This window comes from Schistocerca piceifrons, chromosome 1 (assembly GCF_021461385.2).
Source record: "Schistocerca piceifrons isolate TAMUIC-IGC-003096 chromosome 1, iqSchPice1.1, whole genome shotgun sequence".
NCBI lineage: Eukaryota > Metazoa > Arthropoda > Insecta > Orthoptera > Acrididae > Schistocerca > Schistocerca piceifrons.
Window position 1 is genome coordinate 1,182,797,907 of NC_060138.1, and position 18,025 is coordinate 1,182,815,931.

The window sequence follows — 18,025 nt, forward strand, 5'->3', positions numbered from 1 at the left end:
TTTTGGTCTCCTTTCACTAACTGAATCTACCACATTTCTTAGATCACTCAAGATCGGCAGTTGTAAGCATCGAGCCGACACAGTTCTGTTTCTTAAATTTTTGAAGTCAGAACAGCTATCTTTTTTAAATTACCTTGTAAAATTTTTCACAGCACGTCAAATACCACAGTTAAACGCGTGTTTCTATCCCGCTATTTATATAAGTGCCGCATTGGAACTGTTGCTCCTTCCTATTATTTCTTTATTTTCATTGTTCAATATTTTACAAACATTTTAATCAAGAGTAATCTAAAAAATACCAGTTTTGATCTGTATCTGTATGTTCTGATGTTGTTGTTGTCGTCTTCAGTCCAGAGACTGGCTTGATACAGCTGTCCATGCTACTCTATCCTGTGCAACCTTTTTCATCTCCCAGTACCTACTGCAACCTACATCCTTCTGAATCTGTTTAGTGTATTCATGTCTTGGTCTCCCTCTACGATTTTTACCCTCTGCGCTGCCCTCCAGTACTAAATTGGTGATCCCTTGATGCCTCAAACGTGTCCTACCAGCCGATCCCTTCATCTATTCAAGTTGTGCCATAAATTTCTCTTCTCCCCAATTCTATTCAATACCTCCTCATTAGTTATGTGATCTACCCATCTAACCTTCAGCATCTCCCGTAGTACCACATTTCTGAAAGCTTCTTTCTCTTCTTTTCTAAACTATTTATCGTCCACGTTTCACTTCCATACATGACTACACTCCAAACAAATACTTTCAGAAACGACTTCCCGACACTTAAATCTATACTAGATGTTAACAAATATCTCTTCTTCTGAAACGCTTTGCTTGCCATTGCCAGTCTACATTTTATATCCTCTCTACTTCGACCATCATCAGTTATTTTGCTCCCCAAATAGCAAAACTCATTTACTTCTTTAAGAGGCTCATTTCGTAATCAAATTCCCGCAGCATCACCCGATTTAATTCGATTACATTCCATTATCCTCGTTTTGCTTTTGTTGATGTTCATCTTATATCGTCCTTTCAAGACACTATACATTCTGTTCAGCTGCTTTTCCAGGTCCTTTGCTGTCTCTGATATTATGTCATTAATTAATTTTTTTGTATGTAAATCGTTTAAATGTAGCGGTTAGATACCGAAAGTTAAAATGAAGCCTACTATTGCACACGTAGTGACAGGTATGAGGACGAACTGCTACACCTAAAAGTAAGTTTTGAATGAAACGTAAAACCTGCACAGATGTCACGCAATAATTTATACATAGAGATACCGTAACAGGTGCTGGACCTAAACGATGAGACAACAACATTTTAACCGTCGTCTTTCCTCTTCTGTATATAAGAAGTGTTTCCTTCAGTTTCTGATTTCTCAAGAACCAGCAAAGAAGTGTGAACTGCTGGACTCGCACCAAGTCTATGTGTGTGTTTGGTTCATCGAACGCAGACATTTGTGCAGTACCGTTTCGATGAGCCTAGATACATGATGTTCTACACTGCAGACGATCGTGAGGCAAAGCAGAAAGAAATGAACAAAATTTATAATTGATGGAAGGAATGACAGCCTTCTTTAAATGGAGACAGACGCAAATCTGGCTTAGGAATACACGAATGCACAATTTGGCGGCGATAGATACTGATTAAATTTTCTCGGTCTTCCAGCCGCCTCCAGTGGTTTAGGAGGTTATCCGAGCCAGCCGCTTTTTATTCTTTTGCAGTTGATACTGTCATATATTGTGTTGTAAGGTAATCAGAAGATGAGAACGAACTGCACAACGAAACAGACAAGACATCTCGATTGTGTGAAGAGTGGCACCTGACGCTAAGCCACAAAACTTTTTAAATTGTGGTGACACGATAAATAATGCAAATATAAAGTTACCAGTTCCTCTAATTAACGATGGGATGATTACAATGATGAACAACTTAAACTGAGATCACCACATAGAAAATATTGTGGGGAAGGCGAAGCTAGCACTGTGTTTCATTGGCAGAACGCTTACATGCAATAAATCTGCTAAAGAGACTGTCTGCACAACGCTTGACTCTCCTCCCTGAAGTGCGACAGAACGGTATGGTACCCTTACCTAACAGAATTGACAAAGGACACCGAAAAAGGTCAAAGAAATTCAGCTCGTTTTATATTACCGTGATAAGGAGTCAGAGTGGTTCTGTGAATCCTCTGCAAACATTTAAATGTGAACTGTAAAGTACTCGTGTAGATAGAAGTATTAGCGGCAATCGTCCCGAGTATGTCGCATCCTACTTGTGTTTAAATGTGATATAATGACGAGATTTGAAGTGGAATGAACAGTAATAACCAGTAGTGGGGAAGACAAGTTGAAGATCACGATCTGTTGGGATGATTTTAGATGCGTGCAGTACATCTGTAAAGAAAATGGCATACGGGATGCTAGTAAGACAAAGTCTAGAGAACTGTTCCCGTGTTTGGAGTTCTTACCAAGCAGGCACGACAACAGACTTTGAAGGAGCTCAGAGAAGCGCTGCTGGGATGCTATCAGGTCGCTACAACCCATCTGAAAGCATAACGGAGATGGCCGAATAACTTAAAGTGAATATATGGAAGACTGGCGTAGTAATTGTCGAGAAACCCTGGCAGAGAAACAATAGTGAAACAAGAACGAGCTGCTTCAGTCATGCACAACGCGTAGGGATGTAGGGAGAACGATAACAGATATTAGGGCTTACTCAGAGGCAGATATATCACAACATTTCCCTTGACCAACAAAAAAAGTTTTTCTAGCTTCGATTTCCCGCCGGTGTTATCTTACTTAATTTGTTTATCACTGGCCGACGATTCGTTAGTGCCAGCAACGCGGTTCCAGACACGGGAATACAGCGTTGAAACCTCAAATAGAAAACACTCTGGGCATCAAGAAGTCGCCAGTTTAGTAATGGAGGGTAGATTTGGAGTTATAAATTCTAGACGGAGTCTAAGATTTGAATACATTAAGCATGTCCCCACGAGAATTCGCTTATGAGTGATTGGCAAGAAAATAGAGAATTCACGGTGAGAGAGTCGTGCTGCGAATAAATATCTTTGTTTAAAAGGGAAGACGGTCAAACAAGTTTAAGATAATTTGTTTAGTACATTTGGTGGTAACTGTCCTTCCTACTTCACTATCAGAACTGGCTTACTGCTTTTAAATCAGGGAATTTCAGCACTCAAGGTAAGGAGCGTCCAGGATGGGCAACTAAAGTGACATATATAGAATCGTGATTGTTTTTCATTTCATTATCCTGGATGATCAGAGAATAACTGCTAAGATGATAACAGAGACGCCGTGCACGTCCTACGAACGGATGAGTCATATTATTCAGCTAAATGGGTTCCCAAGTGCCTCAATGCAGACTAAAAGCTTCACATTCCATTTTAGTCCAATTTCGCCGAGAACCTGTTGGATTTTTTGATCGTCTCGTTGCAATTATTGTGTATTGCGTGTGCATTAAACCGGGAACCTAGAAACAACGGAGAGGCCTCGTCCCGCCTTAGCCCTCAGTGGTTCACAACCCCACAACAGCCCACACCAGGCCAGCCCCCTCCCACCGCTACTCCACACCGAACCCAAGTTTATTGTGCGGTTCGGCCCCAGTGGACCACCCCCTCCCCTCCCCCCTCTTCGCCCCTCTGGGAACGTCTCATACCAGACGAGTATCGCCCCAAATTTTTGAGTGGTAGAGGAATTATCGTTTACATGTACAGGGTTATTACAAATGATTGAAGCGATTTCACAGCTCTACAATAACTTTATTATTTGTGATATTTTCACAATGCTTTGCATACACATACAAAAACTCAAAAAGTTTTTTTAGGCTTTCACAAATGTTCGATATGTGCCCCTTTAGTGATTCGGCAGACATCAAGCCGATAATCAAGTTCCTCCCACACTCGACGCAGCATGTCCCCATCAATGACATCGAAAGCATCGTTGATGTGAGCTCACAGTTCTGGCACGTTTCTTGGTAGAGGAGGTTTAAACACTGAATCTTTCACATAACCCCACAGAAAGAAATCGCATGGGGTTAAGTCGGGAGAGCGTGGAGGCCATTAAATGAATTGCTGATCATGATCTCCACCACGACCGATCCATCGGTTTTCCAATCTCCTGTTTAAGAAATGCCGAACATCCAGTTGTGGCATGAGCCAATTTTCCAGCATGTCCAGATACACGTGTCCTGTAACGTTTTTTTCGCAGAAGAAAAAGGGGCCGTAAACTTTAAACTGTGAGACTGCACAAAACACGTTAACTTTTGGTGAATTGCGAATTTGCTGCACAATGCGTGAGGGTTCTCTACCGCCCAGATTCGCACATTGTGTCTGTTCACTTCACCATTAAGAAAAAATGTTGCTTCATCACTGAAAACAAGTTTCGCACTGAACGCATCCTCTTCCATGAGCTGTTGCAACCGCGCCGAAAATTCAAAGCGTTTGACTTTGTCATCGGGTGTCAGGGCTTGTAGTAATTGTAAACGGTAAGGCTTCTGCTTTAGCCTTTTCCGTAAGATTTTCCAAACCGTCGGCTGTGGTGCGTTTAGCTCCCTGCTTGCTTTATTCGTCGACTTCCGCGGGCTACGCGTGAAACTTGCCCGCACGCGTTCAACCGTTTCTTCGCTCACTGCAGGCCGACCCGTTGATTTCCCCTTACAGAGGCTCCAGAAGCTTTAAACTGCGCATACCATCGCCGAATGGAGTTAGCAGTTGGTGGATCTTTGTTGAACTTCACCCTGAAGAGTCGTTGCACTGTTATGACTGACTGATGTGAGTGCATTTCAAGCACGACATACGCTTTCTCGGCTCCTGTCGCCATTTTGTCTCACTGCGCTCTCGAGCGCTCTGGCGGCAGAAACCTGAAGTGCGGCTTCAGCCGAACAAAACTTTATGAGTTTTTCTACGTATCTGTAGTGTGTCGTGATCATATGTCAATGAATGGAGCTACAGTGAATTTATGAAATCTCTTCAATCATTTGTAATAGCCCTGTACGTGTTTAAGCAGCAAACGCCGACGTAGTGTAACTCAGACGGAATAAGAGGAACCAGCATTCGCCGAGGCAGACGGAAAACCGCCTAAAAACCATTCACAGGCTTGCCGGCCCACAGAACCTCAACACTAATCCGCTGGGAGGATTCGTGCCGGGGACCAAATAACCGTCCAATCAAGGGAGACATAGTAATTCAAAACGTCCAAAGCAGTTCAAAACACACTGATCAGCAGACGAGATGTTCACATTTGCCATTTGGGATAAGGTGGAAGCCTGCTTATGGACTATTTGCAACGTAGTAAAACGATCATGGCAAAGTATTATGGTAGGCATCTCGACGTACTGAAAGAACAACTGGTCTCCAAACATCGAGGAAATCTGAGAAAAGGAATCTTGTTTCTGCAAGACAAAGCCCCTCCTCACAAGGGAGTCATGACGAAGAGGACGTTGGCTGGTCTTCACTCTGACAACCTCAAAAATCAACCCTATTCTCCTTCCTGACGACCCCCCACCCCCCTCATTAGACCGTTTTCTGTTCCCAGACCACAAGAAACATCTCCAGCGAAGACGATATCTGAGCAATGAGGAAGCCAGAAAAGCTGAGGATGACTGGTTTTCAGCAATATCAAAATATTTTTGTAGATGGCTAAATGAAACTGGATCAAAGATATCATAGAAGTATTAGCTCCAGGGGAATATGTCGGGTAAATAAACTTGTTAGAACCAATATAGCACTGTTTCTTTATAAAGCCAAGGACTTAACAGGATCCCCTCGTAAGGTACAGTAGCTGTGCAGAGACGAAGAGCCTTGCACAGGATGGACCAGCGTGGAGAGGTGCACCAAACCAGACCTAAGACCGCAGGTTCGAATCCTCCCTCAGGCATAGATGTGTGTGATTTCCTTAGGATAGTTAGGTCTAAGTAGTTCTAAGTTCTAGGGGACTGATGACCTCAGAAGTTAAGTCCCATAGTGCTCAGAGCCATTTGAACGATTTGAACAAGTGTGTGTGTGTGTATGTTTGTGTGTGTGTGTGTGTGTGTGTGTGTGTGTCTGTGTGTGTGTGCGTGCGTGTTTGCCACTGATCGCAGAGGGAAGTAACAACACCGGTGTGTTCAACTGAATTATTTATTATGAGGTAATCAGAACTCACCCCGAGATACACCTTGTTGTAGGCGATGTCCTGGACGCCCAGTGTTAGCGGACTGGACGCCAAGTCGGAGACGGAGCGGATGGAGTGGCTGGGCGACTGCAGCAGGGCCACGATGTTGGCCGAGTAGGAGGTGAACAGGAAAAGCGAGGTCAGCGCCAGGACGAACACCGTGACGCGGCCAGACAGCGACGTGGGCGTCTGGGGCAGACCTACGCACCAGGAGGTCTCCCCTAACACCTTGCAATATCGACTTCAACTTTGCATCATTGAAGCAATGGATCACTCACTTATATTATTATAGCTAAACGTAATTAATGTAATATATTTATTTCTGAGCGAAAGGCTATTTACAATTTGTATAGAAAGCAGACGGCAGTTGTAAGTGTCGAGGGGCATGAAAGGGAAGCAGTGGTTGGGAAGGGAGTGAGACAGGGTTGCAGCATATCCCCAATGTTATTCAATCTACATATTGAGCAAGCAATAAAGGAAACAAAAGAAAAATTCGGAGTAGGTATTAAAATCCAGGGAGAAGAAATGAAAACTTTGAGGTTCGCCGATGACATTGTAATTTTGTCAGAGACAGCAAAGGACGTGGAAGAGCAGTTGAACAGAATGGACACTGTCTTGAAAGGACGATATAACATGAACATCAACAAAAGCAAAACGAGGATAATGGAGTGTAGTCGAATTAAGTCGGGTGATGCTGAAGGAATTAGATTAGGAAATGAGACACTTAAAGTAATAAAGGAGTTTTGCTATGTGGGGAGCAAAATAACTGATGATGGTCGAAGTAGAGAGGATATAAAATGTAGACTGGCAATGGCAAGGAAAGCGTTTCTGAAGAAGAAAAGTTTGTTAACATCGAGTATAGATTTAAATGTCAGGAAGTCGTGTCTGAAAGTATTTGTATGGAGTGTAGCCATGTATGGAAGTGAAACGTGGACGATAAATAGTTTAGATAAGAAGAGAATAGAAGCTTTTGAAATGTGGTGCTACAGAAGAATGCTGAAGATTAGATGGGTAGATCACATAACTAATGAGGAGGTATTGAATAGGATTGGGGAGAAGAGGAGTTTGTGGCACAACTTGACTAGAAGAAGGGATCGGTTGGTAGGACATGTTCTGAGGCATCAAGGCATCACCAATTTAGTATTGGAGGGCAGCATGGAGGGTAAAAATCGTAGAGGGGGACCAAGAGACGAATACACTAAGCAGATTCGGAAGGATGTAGGCTGCAGTAGGTACGGGGAGATGAAGAAGCTTGCACAGGATGGAGTAGCATGGAGAGCTGCATCAAACCAGTCTCAGGACTGAAGACCACAACAGCAACACATTTATTCCTTAATGAAATTTGTCATTAAAAATATATCACTTTTTCAAACCAACAACTCACTTCATGGACTCAGTACTAGAAATAAGAGTAATCTTCACACGGATTTAAAGGCACTTACTCTTGTACAAATGGTGTGCATTATTCAGGAACACACATTTTCAATAACTTGCCAGCAGCCATAAAAATCTTAACAACCAATGAAATGCAGTTTAATGGAAGCCTAAAGGATTTATTGGTGGCCAACTCCTTTTACTCCATTGATGAATTTCTCAGTAGAACCAAATACTGCTTCACAATTTCAGTGCAGTTATGTGCTCATTGTAAATATGTGTGTGTGTGTGTGTGTGTGTGTGTGTGTGTGTGTGTGTGTGTGTGTGTGTGTGTGTGTACGTCTAAGTACAATCTAACTTCTGGACCATTTCAGTGCAGTAATATGTTCATTGTAAATAAGTATTATAGTAGTTCTATTACATGTTTATTATCTTACAAATAAAAATCTTTTTTATTTTAAATTCAGTGCATTAGTGTTTGTAAAATGATTCTTTCATATAATGTTCATTAAAAAAATGACAATCAGTCTACTTGGGACCTGTCAAATGGTACATTAGCTTATTTGTTTTAGTTGTAAACTAAACTTGTTTTTCTGAGATATTCTACATCCTGGAGGACCTTCTCACTACGGATCAATTGGAATGAAAGTAAATCTAATCTAATCTAATCTAACCACCTGTCATGGCACTCTTACATACAATTACACGGCGTGGGAAACAAATATGAAAATGGAATTTCACAAGCTGTCAGATGGTCGCGAATTGAACAGTGACCCGAATATAGAATAAATTTTCTGTAGTTCACGTCTATAGTCACAAACTTTTATGACATCAGACTACCGCTTTCGGTCTATAATGACGATCTTAAAATCTGTTTCATAAAAACATGTCCTAATACACTGGAGCCACAGTGGCATCGTCAAATCCTAAACAAAAAAAACAGCGCCAGGACACGTTTTTATAAAACAGATCTGAAGATGGTCGTTATAGACCGAAACCCGTAGTGCGATGACAAAAAAGTTTGTGACCATACACGTGGACCAAAGGAAATATATATGAAAATGGAATGTTCTCTTCATTGAACAAGGAATAGCTCATAATGTGAGAGAATCGGAAGAACGAAATGCGAACCAACGGCAACAAGGCACAACTTACGGACAGAACCAATCTTTCGTTCGGTAATTTCATTGAGGACCAATATGTACTTTTGGCACGAATCTACCAAATATCTGTTTAGGAACGTTAATAATTAGATTCTGTAATTAGTGAACATGTTATATTCATTGATATAATCAGAGATTCCAATATTAGAACAACAAGAAAACTCAACAATGTCGACTCTTCACACATACCATACATCTCTAATCATAGTTTAAACATATGTCTATTCACTACTGTTATTGTGAATGCCAAAAATTGTATTCAACTGAACCACCACGTAAACCTTCCGTAGTCATACAATTTCCTGAAATTAAAAAGCAGCTAGAAATCTGTTATCCAGAAAAGCCATGTGAGTCTGTTCATCAACTAGGAGGTGTTAAATGAAAGTTTTAGCGTTCACAATGACACATCCTAACAGCCAAAAGCTTTTATTCATACCGATGCTGATCGCTGAAGCCGATGAACTTAAATTTTCATTCGGTTCGGATCTCATGCACATCTATTACATCAGTAAAGAAGTGTCAAGCACGATCACGAATACACTCTTTTGTTCGTTACTGCATGGAATAAAATTCCTTTCCAATGTTACAGTGAGGAATTTATTGCCATGTTTTAGTCGCATATTACGTCAGTTCATGAAGAGCGTTGGCTGCAGACTGATGTGCTACTATATGTCTTCGCATCACGTATTTTACATATTATGTTTATTACAAATAAGGAGTTCCATAAGCTGATAAGAGACCAATATATTCGGTACTTTGTATTACTCTTAAGAAATATTCCGTTTCGTACTCTGGCCATGATGGCTCAGGCAACAGTATTTACCATTCTTGCCACATCCTGGGAAGCATTCAGCCTCCATCCAGTCAGTGAGTAATTTCTAAAATTTTAGGTACCGGAACACACCTGTTCAACCACGGTACCATCCTCCCGCTCCCCCATCCCCACCCCCTAACAATCACAAGTTCTGGTTTTTGAAAACCTGTGGTGAAGGAGTGAGAAATAATTTTTTCAAGTTACTGTTCTGAAATTCAGATTTCTAAAACATAATTTCTTATAAATAAAACAATAAAATGATAAGGTTTAATATAAGCGACAGGCTCTACCGTCTATCCCCATAACACTGCCACATTTTTCCGTAGCTCTGGTCCATTCATATCGGCTTTTAGAAATTCACACACCTTGCCCGCATTTCACCAGCAGGTGTGGCGTAAATCACGACACTGAAGAAACAAGATTTTGTGAAAGCACGGTGTGCAGACGCTAATGTTCTAACAGTCCTTACGTGACTTATTTTTCATTGACAAACATAACGCCAAACGTCGCCATGCTACTAGATCGCTGAGGATGCTGGCAGTCGTAAACAAAAGACAGTCGACACGAAGGTTACCGATATGTACGTATCACAAACTTCGGAACGAAGCTCAACGTATCTTGGGTATACTGTTCACACACACACACACACACACACACACACACTCAGACATACATACGTACATACAGTACTTCGCCCCACAGCCCTCCCCATCGTATGACGGTGATCACGCACTGTCCTGTTAACTGGTGCTGAAAAACGGGAAATTATTGTCACATTGCGATTTAATACACTTGTACTAAAAATAAATTCCGTGGGACATGCAGGAGCACCAGTACGGCGCGTTCCGACCGAAATTAAGCCAATAATTAGTAAATGAGTCTTGTTGTCATATCCATTAACTCCTCACACCATGGTTCCAGAAGTTATATGGGGCTTAAGAATAGCTGGCTTCTGCAACCTTTCACCTAGTTGTCTACGAACACTCTGTTGTCGATCTGACTGCTACAAACAGAATCGAGACTCGTCGCTGACACGGAAGAACGTGAATCAATTCGGCTCTGCACCATGCAAGTCTCTGTTTCTTTGTACCCAGGAACTCTGCTCCCCGGGCCATTTTATTTGTCTCACCTGGACGTTAGATGCGGTATTTTATTTTCCCCAGTTGTACATTCTACTCACGAGGCGGTGAAAGCTTTTTTAGATCTAGACAGAATATTGTGGCTACTGGAAAGTTTGGGTCTGAAGAATATGAATCTGAAACTTCCTGGCAGATTAAAACTGTGTGCCCGACCGAGACTCGAACTCGGGACCTTTCCCTTTCGCGGGCAAGTGTTCTACCATCTGAGCTACCGAAGCACGACTCACGCCCGGTACTCACAGCTTTACTTCTGCCAGTATCTCGTCTCCTACCTTCCAAAATTTACAGACGCTCTCCTGCGAACGTTGCAGAACCAGCCCACCAGATGGTAGAGCACTTGCCCGCGAAAGGCAAAGGTCCCGAGTTCGAGTCTCGGTCGGGCACACAGTGTTAATCTGCCAGGAAGTTTCATATCAGCGCACACTCCGCTGCAGAGTGAAAATCTCATTCTGGAAACATCCCCCAGGCTGTGGCTAAGCCAAGTCTCTACAGTATCCTTTCTTTCAGGAGTGCTGGTTCTGCAAGTTTCGCAGGAGAGCTTCTGTAAAGTTTGGAAGGTAGGAGACGAGATACTGGCAGAAGTAAAGCTGTGGGTACCGAGCGTGAGTCGTGCTTCGGTAGCTCAGATGGTAGAGCACTTGCCCGCGAAAGGCAAAGGTCCCGAGTTCGAGTCTCGGTGGGGTACACAGTTTTAATCTACCAGGAAGTTTCATATCAGCGCACACTCCGCTGCAGAGTGAAAATCTCTTTCGGGAATATGAATCTGATTTTTAATTTTCAGTTACTGAAAAGGACATATCGACTACTTGCGTCCGATTGTTAATCGAAAACTCTTGGGCTGTCAAGAGTCCTTCAATATGGTTTTTAATGTTGTGTTCGAGCAGACGTCGCTTGAAGCGCAACTAATTGAACAGTCTCATCCACAAAAACAGAGAGTAAATTTAGTTTACTGTAGAGAGTTGTTTGATATTTTGTACCTCACCTTCACCAGAATTATTGCCAAGCCATTCTATTTCCAGCCTCACCAACCAATGACAAATTTACATTTCCTACCATGGTTTATCTTTATTTTATTACACTCATCTTCTGTTGTGGCAACTGACAGCTAATTATGTAATGTCCATTGTTTCAGTTGTGCAATTCTCTGAGCTGAAATTGGTCGTTGGCATGACAACTGATTCTGTATACTTTATACGTGCAAGACTTGTTTCAATGTGCTACAGATTTATACCCACCGTAGTTTTGCATTGTAGCATATGCTTCTTAGATATTTCATGGCTTCTGTAATGTTGCTGTTATACTTACTGTGAGAAATATGCTGTCACGCAGCAGAGCTCTCGTCCAGTCTTTTACGAACTTAACATGGTATATTCGCCCTCTTTGTGCTATGATAGGAGCATTTTTCATTCTTGTCAATCAATGGAGCACCATGCATTACAAGTGCTTTTCACTTTTCTTTCAGTGTTTCCGGTACTTTAAACTGAATTTCTCGTCTTATAATAATCACAATGGTTCCAGAAAGAAAAACTTTCAACATCAAGAAAGAAAGAATAAAAAAGTTCCTAAATTAAAAATTAAATTGTAAGTTTCAACATTACTAACACAAGTGAAAGCGCCAAGAGAGAGCGAGGAAGGTAATAAAATTGTAGCTTCTGCTTCTTGCACATCGCGCTAATCTCTGTGAGGGAACTACTTCAGAGTGTATTAGACGGTTTAATTAGCTGGCTGAGGGTTAATCTCGGGCTGCAGCGGCCGTGCGTGCTATCTCAAGACCGTCTGCAGCTGAGGCTGCTGCGCGACACGGCGGTTTGGATTCAACGCGTCCTCAGAATTTAATGCTTGCCTTTCATCATGGTGTATTCCGTAGTTGTTCATGATTATTTACAGCACTGTACTGAATTACTGAATTCTTCACAAGCTACAGCTTAGACTTTCAACATCAGAGAGAAGGTGCGTGACCTCGAAGACCAATTTACTGTTGGGTTTTCTTAATGTTCCCTGCGATGCGTCAGAAATATAAAATTTCATGTTTCCCTGACCATGTAGATAGAATAACGAATCCCATGCGATATTTCCAAGCAATCTAAATGTAGCACACAGTAGCGTTGTGCACTTTGCATTTTACACTGAAGTGTCGAGGAGCTGGTGTAGCCATAGGTATTCAAATACGGAGATACGTAAACAGGCAGCATACGGCGCTGCGGTCGGCAACGCCTATATAAGACAACAAGTGTCTGTCGCAGTTGTTAGATCGGTTATTGCTGCTACAGTGGCAGGTTATCAAGATTTAAGTGCGTTTGAATGTGGTGTTATAGTCAAAGCACGGGCGATGGGACACAGTATCTCCGAGGTAGTGATGAAGTGAAGTTTTCCCGTAAGAACTTTTTCACGAGTGTACCGTGAATATAAGGAACCCGGTAAAACATCAAATCTCCGACATCGCTGCGGCCGCAAAAAGATCCTGCAAGAATGGGACCAGTAACGACTGAAGAGAATCGTTTAACATGACAGGAGTTCAACCTTTCCGCAACCTCCTGCCAATTTCAGCGCTGGGCCATCAACAAGAGTCTGCGTGCGAACCATTCAACGGAACATCATCGACATGACTTTTCGGAGCCGAAGGCCTCCTCATGTACCCTTGATGACTGCACGAAGCAAAGATTTACGCCTCGCCTGGGCCTGTCTACACCGACATTGGACTGTTGATCACTGGAAACATGTTGTCTGGTTGGTCGAGTTTCGCTTCAAGTTGTACCGAGTGTATGGACGTGTACGCGCATAGAGAAAACCTCAGGAATCCATGGCTCTTGCATGCCAGCAGGAGACTGTTCAAGCTGGTGGGGGGCTTTGTAATGGTGTGGGGCATGCGCAGTTGGAGTGATACGGGACCCCCGATATGTCTAGATACGACTCTGACAGATAACACGTCCATAAGCATCCTGTCGGATCACCTACATCCATTCATATATGGATAATGTGTATATTTCAGACATGTCCGAAAGAACAGACCACACTGATGACCTGCAGCGGTCTAAAACGAAATTAGAATTATATATTAATACTTTCAGCTGCTGACGGGCGTTCATATATTTCAATGGAGACAGGTGAAAATGTGTGCCCCAACATTGACAGGATCCCGGGGTCTCCTGCTTAGATGGCAGACATCTATACATCTGAGCCACCGAGGGCACAGAGGATAATGCGCCTGCAGGGACTATCTCGCCCACACCTCCAGCGAGACCCACATTCTCACCTTATATGTCCACACACTACATTCGTAGTCTTCCTACCCAACACACTCTTTAGTCATAGAAGAGATTCTTACCTAATTCCATAAGAGTTCGGGTAGTATGTGTGCATCTGCACAGAAGAAAATGGTCATGGCCGGTATTGCCATATACTTATATGGGTATGGTGGCTGTTCTTTCTGACATGTCCCAAAAAACTGACACCATTGATGCTCTGCAGCTGTCTAGAACGAAATTATAATCATATATGAATACCTTCAGCTGCTGACAGGCGTTGATATATATCAACGTGGACAGGTGAAAATGCGTGTCCCTATCGGGACACAAACCCCGGACCTCCTGCTTACATGGCAGACATTCTATCCATCTGAGTCACCGAGGGCTAAGAGAAAAGTGCGACGGCAGGGTTTCTTCCCCTACTAACGCGTTCAGATTCCCCATGTCTAACATATTATCATCTCCCTCTAGGTATTGTTTTACAAGTTCACTGTCTCCATATATACTTTCCATATCACTCCGTTATTTGCTTGTTACGTCCGCATGTATAACAGATGTAACATTGTGGACGAGGTTCGGCTGTCGATTCTGGTAATAACACTATACCTGAACTGTTCACTGTATATCAGTTAGACGACGATTTTCAACGTCGAATCTATAAAGTCGCCAGCTCCTCGTTGTCTAGATATCAGTTGCTCTGTCGCTCTCAGCTCTTTTCGGTTGGTCCCGTCGCTGAAAGTCATGAGCCGCCGCTCCAGCATCTGAGACGTATTTCCACTTGAGATTAGCCGGGCTCGTAGGTTTGTTCCTCGCTGAATACTCCATCTCTCGACTCCGGTTAGGCACTTGTTAAATAACTCTTTTGGGTAACTATCTATAGAACAATAATGAACAGTAATGTGTTCCTTCTGTTTCGCTTAAAATGTGTGTGTGTGTGTGTGTGTTCACAGCCCCTTCTCCACAGCTATATCCATCAAAATGTAAAGAGCATGATTCTGCCAGGCCAATGTCCTTATTTATCTCGGTACCAAAGGCATTAATAAACTTCTTTTATTTTTATTTTAGACGAGACATCTGCGAATACTGAGTACCTGTCTGGAAGCAGAAAACTCATACAAATATTTTTTTTTCAAACCAAAATTTATCTTTACGAGAAACAGCATTTCTTAGACGATTTTTCTACATAGATGCCGCCATTGTTCAAACATTCGTCATAGCCGGAAACCAGCTTTTGTATGTCCCCTTCATATAAAGATGCTTCCAGTGAAGACAGTCACTGATGACACACTGCTTTTCCGTCGTTATCGATGTCGAAGATCCTTCCTCCAAAATCACACTTCAAGTTCAAGAACAAGTGGTAATCAGAAACTACGAAATCGAGGCTGTACAGCGGATGATCGAACTGTTCCCAACCGAATTGTTGTATAAGGCTTTAAGTGATAAATGCAGAATGGGGATGTGCGTTGTCGTGAAGCAACACATTGACTTGACTGGGCTTCTGGGCTTTCCACGCCTTTTGTTTTGAATTGCGCGCTGAAATTTTCTCAGCCTTTCACAATATCGTACCGCAATGATGGATTCATCTCTGGGAGGGAAGGGAAAACTCTGTCTGTCCACAGAAAGTTGACGCCATTGTTTTGAATTCTGTGTGTGTGGGGGGTGGGGAGGGTGGAATCGTGAGTGGCTCCACTCATCGACTGTTGTTCTGATTCTTAAGTGACATGACGAAACCAGCTCTCATCACCAGTCGCAGTTTCATTAATTTCTGTCAGAGTTCATCTCCTTCATCACTGTACAGGTTAAGAAATGTCAAACCAATGGCAAGTCTCTTTATTTTGTGGACACCTATAGGCATTTTCGGAACCCAATTGGAATACAATCTGCGAACGGTTTAGCGATTCGTGATAATCTCATGCAAAACAGTTTGTGAAATTTGTGAACTCATCACAAAGTATTCTTATTGTGAACCGTCTTGTAGGGAAGCAGCATACTCACGCCGTATAAAATTCACATCAGTCTTTCCATTGTGTGCCAGCCAGTCCGCTGTAACTAGCTCTGACGTCATAAATGTTGCGCAATACTTTAATCAAGTAAATAACCTGAAACGTTTCTAACATGTCAGGAGTAATAATAAATCAATATGTGTTGAATATCAGTTCAATAACTTTAACCATTTTCAAAATTTGGGCGTTTTTCTGTAAAAATCATTGGCGCAACAGAAAAGAGCTAGAAACTTAAAAATTTATATTTAGATTCCTTTTGCATAATAATTTAGTAGAAACAGTATTCTGGATCTCAAAAATTAAAATTTTAGTTGAAATTCATGATTTTCGGTATTTTGTCTTAAAAAATAAAGGAAGCAAAATAGATTAAGTAGGCGAATAAATAAAGTTAGGATGTTTAAATTTAAGTAGAAGGGAGATCCGCTATAATCGTAAAGATGTGAGAAGTTTCAACAGAACAACTATAAAACTATAGCGATAGCGTGTCTCCAAAAGCCAAGTTCAGAGCTCGTCTACTGCGTGTAGTGTAATTAAATTAATTGTCTCGCCCAAAATATTTGACTTAGCCACGTCAGACTTTTATTATGATTACTTACCTGTGTGCTGATTGCACATTTAAATTGAGAGCTTCATCGGCCATCAGCAAAGGAAGCAATGATTTATTCGATAACTTAAAGTGGTGCATTACTAGCCCAGCGGCTAGTCGGGAGAGCGGATTTGATCAGGCGTACCCTTCGCCGTCCGCACCGCGGCTTTATATATAAGAACGCTGCACGAGAAAGTAAGGCCCCAGTTCTCTCCAGGCGTTGATTAGCGCACCACCTGTGCCGTGAGTCGCGTCGCGTCGGTGTCATTGCTATAAACAGCCTCGGATGCCGTAATAAGTTACCCGGGATACGCATAACCATGAAATCGTTTTCGAGTGAAGTGTTGATTTTGGGATGACGTTAATGATCTATCTTTAGTCTGCGTATGTCGTATTTTCACGTGCCGCCGCAGGACAGACATTCTACCATTATTAGCGTGGCGTTTGATGAACATTATCATCAAATTATGGCGAGCATTCACTTAAACATTTAATTTGAACAGTTATAGTTGCATCAGTGCATTAGACTCTGAACTGCTCTGGTAGTTGGATTGTGTGGATTAGTTTCGGTCTGTGATTTTCAGAATATAGTGAACATTTTAGAGAAAATGGTTTTGATTATGAATCGCAGACAATCTCCTAATTCCTCAGAGCTATAAGCTGTAGCTATAAATGTATTTCTCAGATGAAGCGGGCACTAGGAATTCTAATTACAGGCTTCACGTTATGCTAATCACTTTCCGGTTGCCAATATTGTAGTTAGAGACCCAGTGTTGAGAACGGCAAACAACAGCATTAATTAAATAAATAATAGGAACATTTTATAACAATAGTACCACTCGCCACCCCACAGTTTGTTTTCACGAATTTTCTAATCCACTTTCCCAACCAAACCATCGATCGCAACAGAAGGCTTCCTGCTCAGATCTTAGTCAAGGAGCCCTGGTTCTAGTCATTTCATCAATCATTACATTTTCACCATAACTCTCTACAAGTTGACGATGAATTTCAGTTGGCTTAATATTCTTTGCGTTCAAAACCGTATTGAAGAACGCATTTCACGGTATACTCTGTCAGAGATTGTCTTAAACATATTGAACGACCACTAACTTATGTAAACACAACACAACCCAACTTTGATGGCAATAGTAGAAAGACAATGAATCAGAGAGATAAGTGCGAATGTGCAGAACACAGACACTAGTGCTGCCGTGGTCGTAGAACGAAATGGTTCTTACTTTTCGGAAACTTAGAAAAATATTTCGTTCTAAAACAATACAATAGATAATTCAGTCTTTCATTCTGCCAGATATTAAATTTTTGTGATATAATTCAACATGGACAGAGAAGCAAAGCAAAATCAAATGTCTTGAATTAGCCATGAACGTTTGCATAAATCGTGTTAAACATTCGATTGTGTAATCACAGCAGTCCTTTTTAGGTTCAGGTGGGCACTTGTAACGTAGTAGGTGATGTGACTCTTTTCTGACTTCTTCAGATCTTAAGAACCACTTTCATGTTACCTCGTCTCGGACAT

The 18,025-nt window shown here is 41.9% G+C and overlaps 1 protein-coding gene across 1 annotated transcript in view; it reads right to left on the reverse strand.

Annotated features, from left to right (window-relative positions):
• LOC124779068 (ionotropic receptor 75a-like) overlaps positions 1-18,025 on the reverse strand; it is a 134,388-nt gene that overhangs the window by 38,458 nt on the left and 77,905 nt on the right. Inside the window, exon 6 of the mRNA XM_047253685.1 lies at positions 6,156-6,364. Coding sequence (XP_047109641.1) covers positions 6,156-6,364 — 209 coding nt within the window. The remainder of the gene's footprint in view (positions 1-6,155; positions 6,365-18,025) is intronic.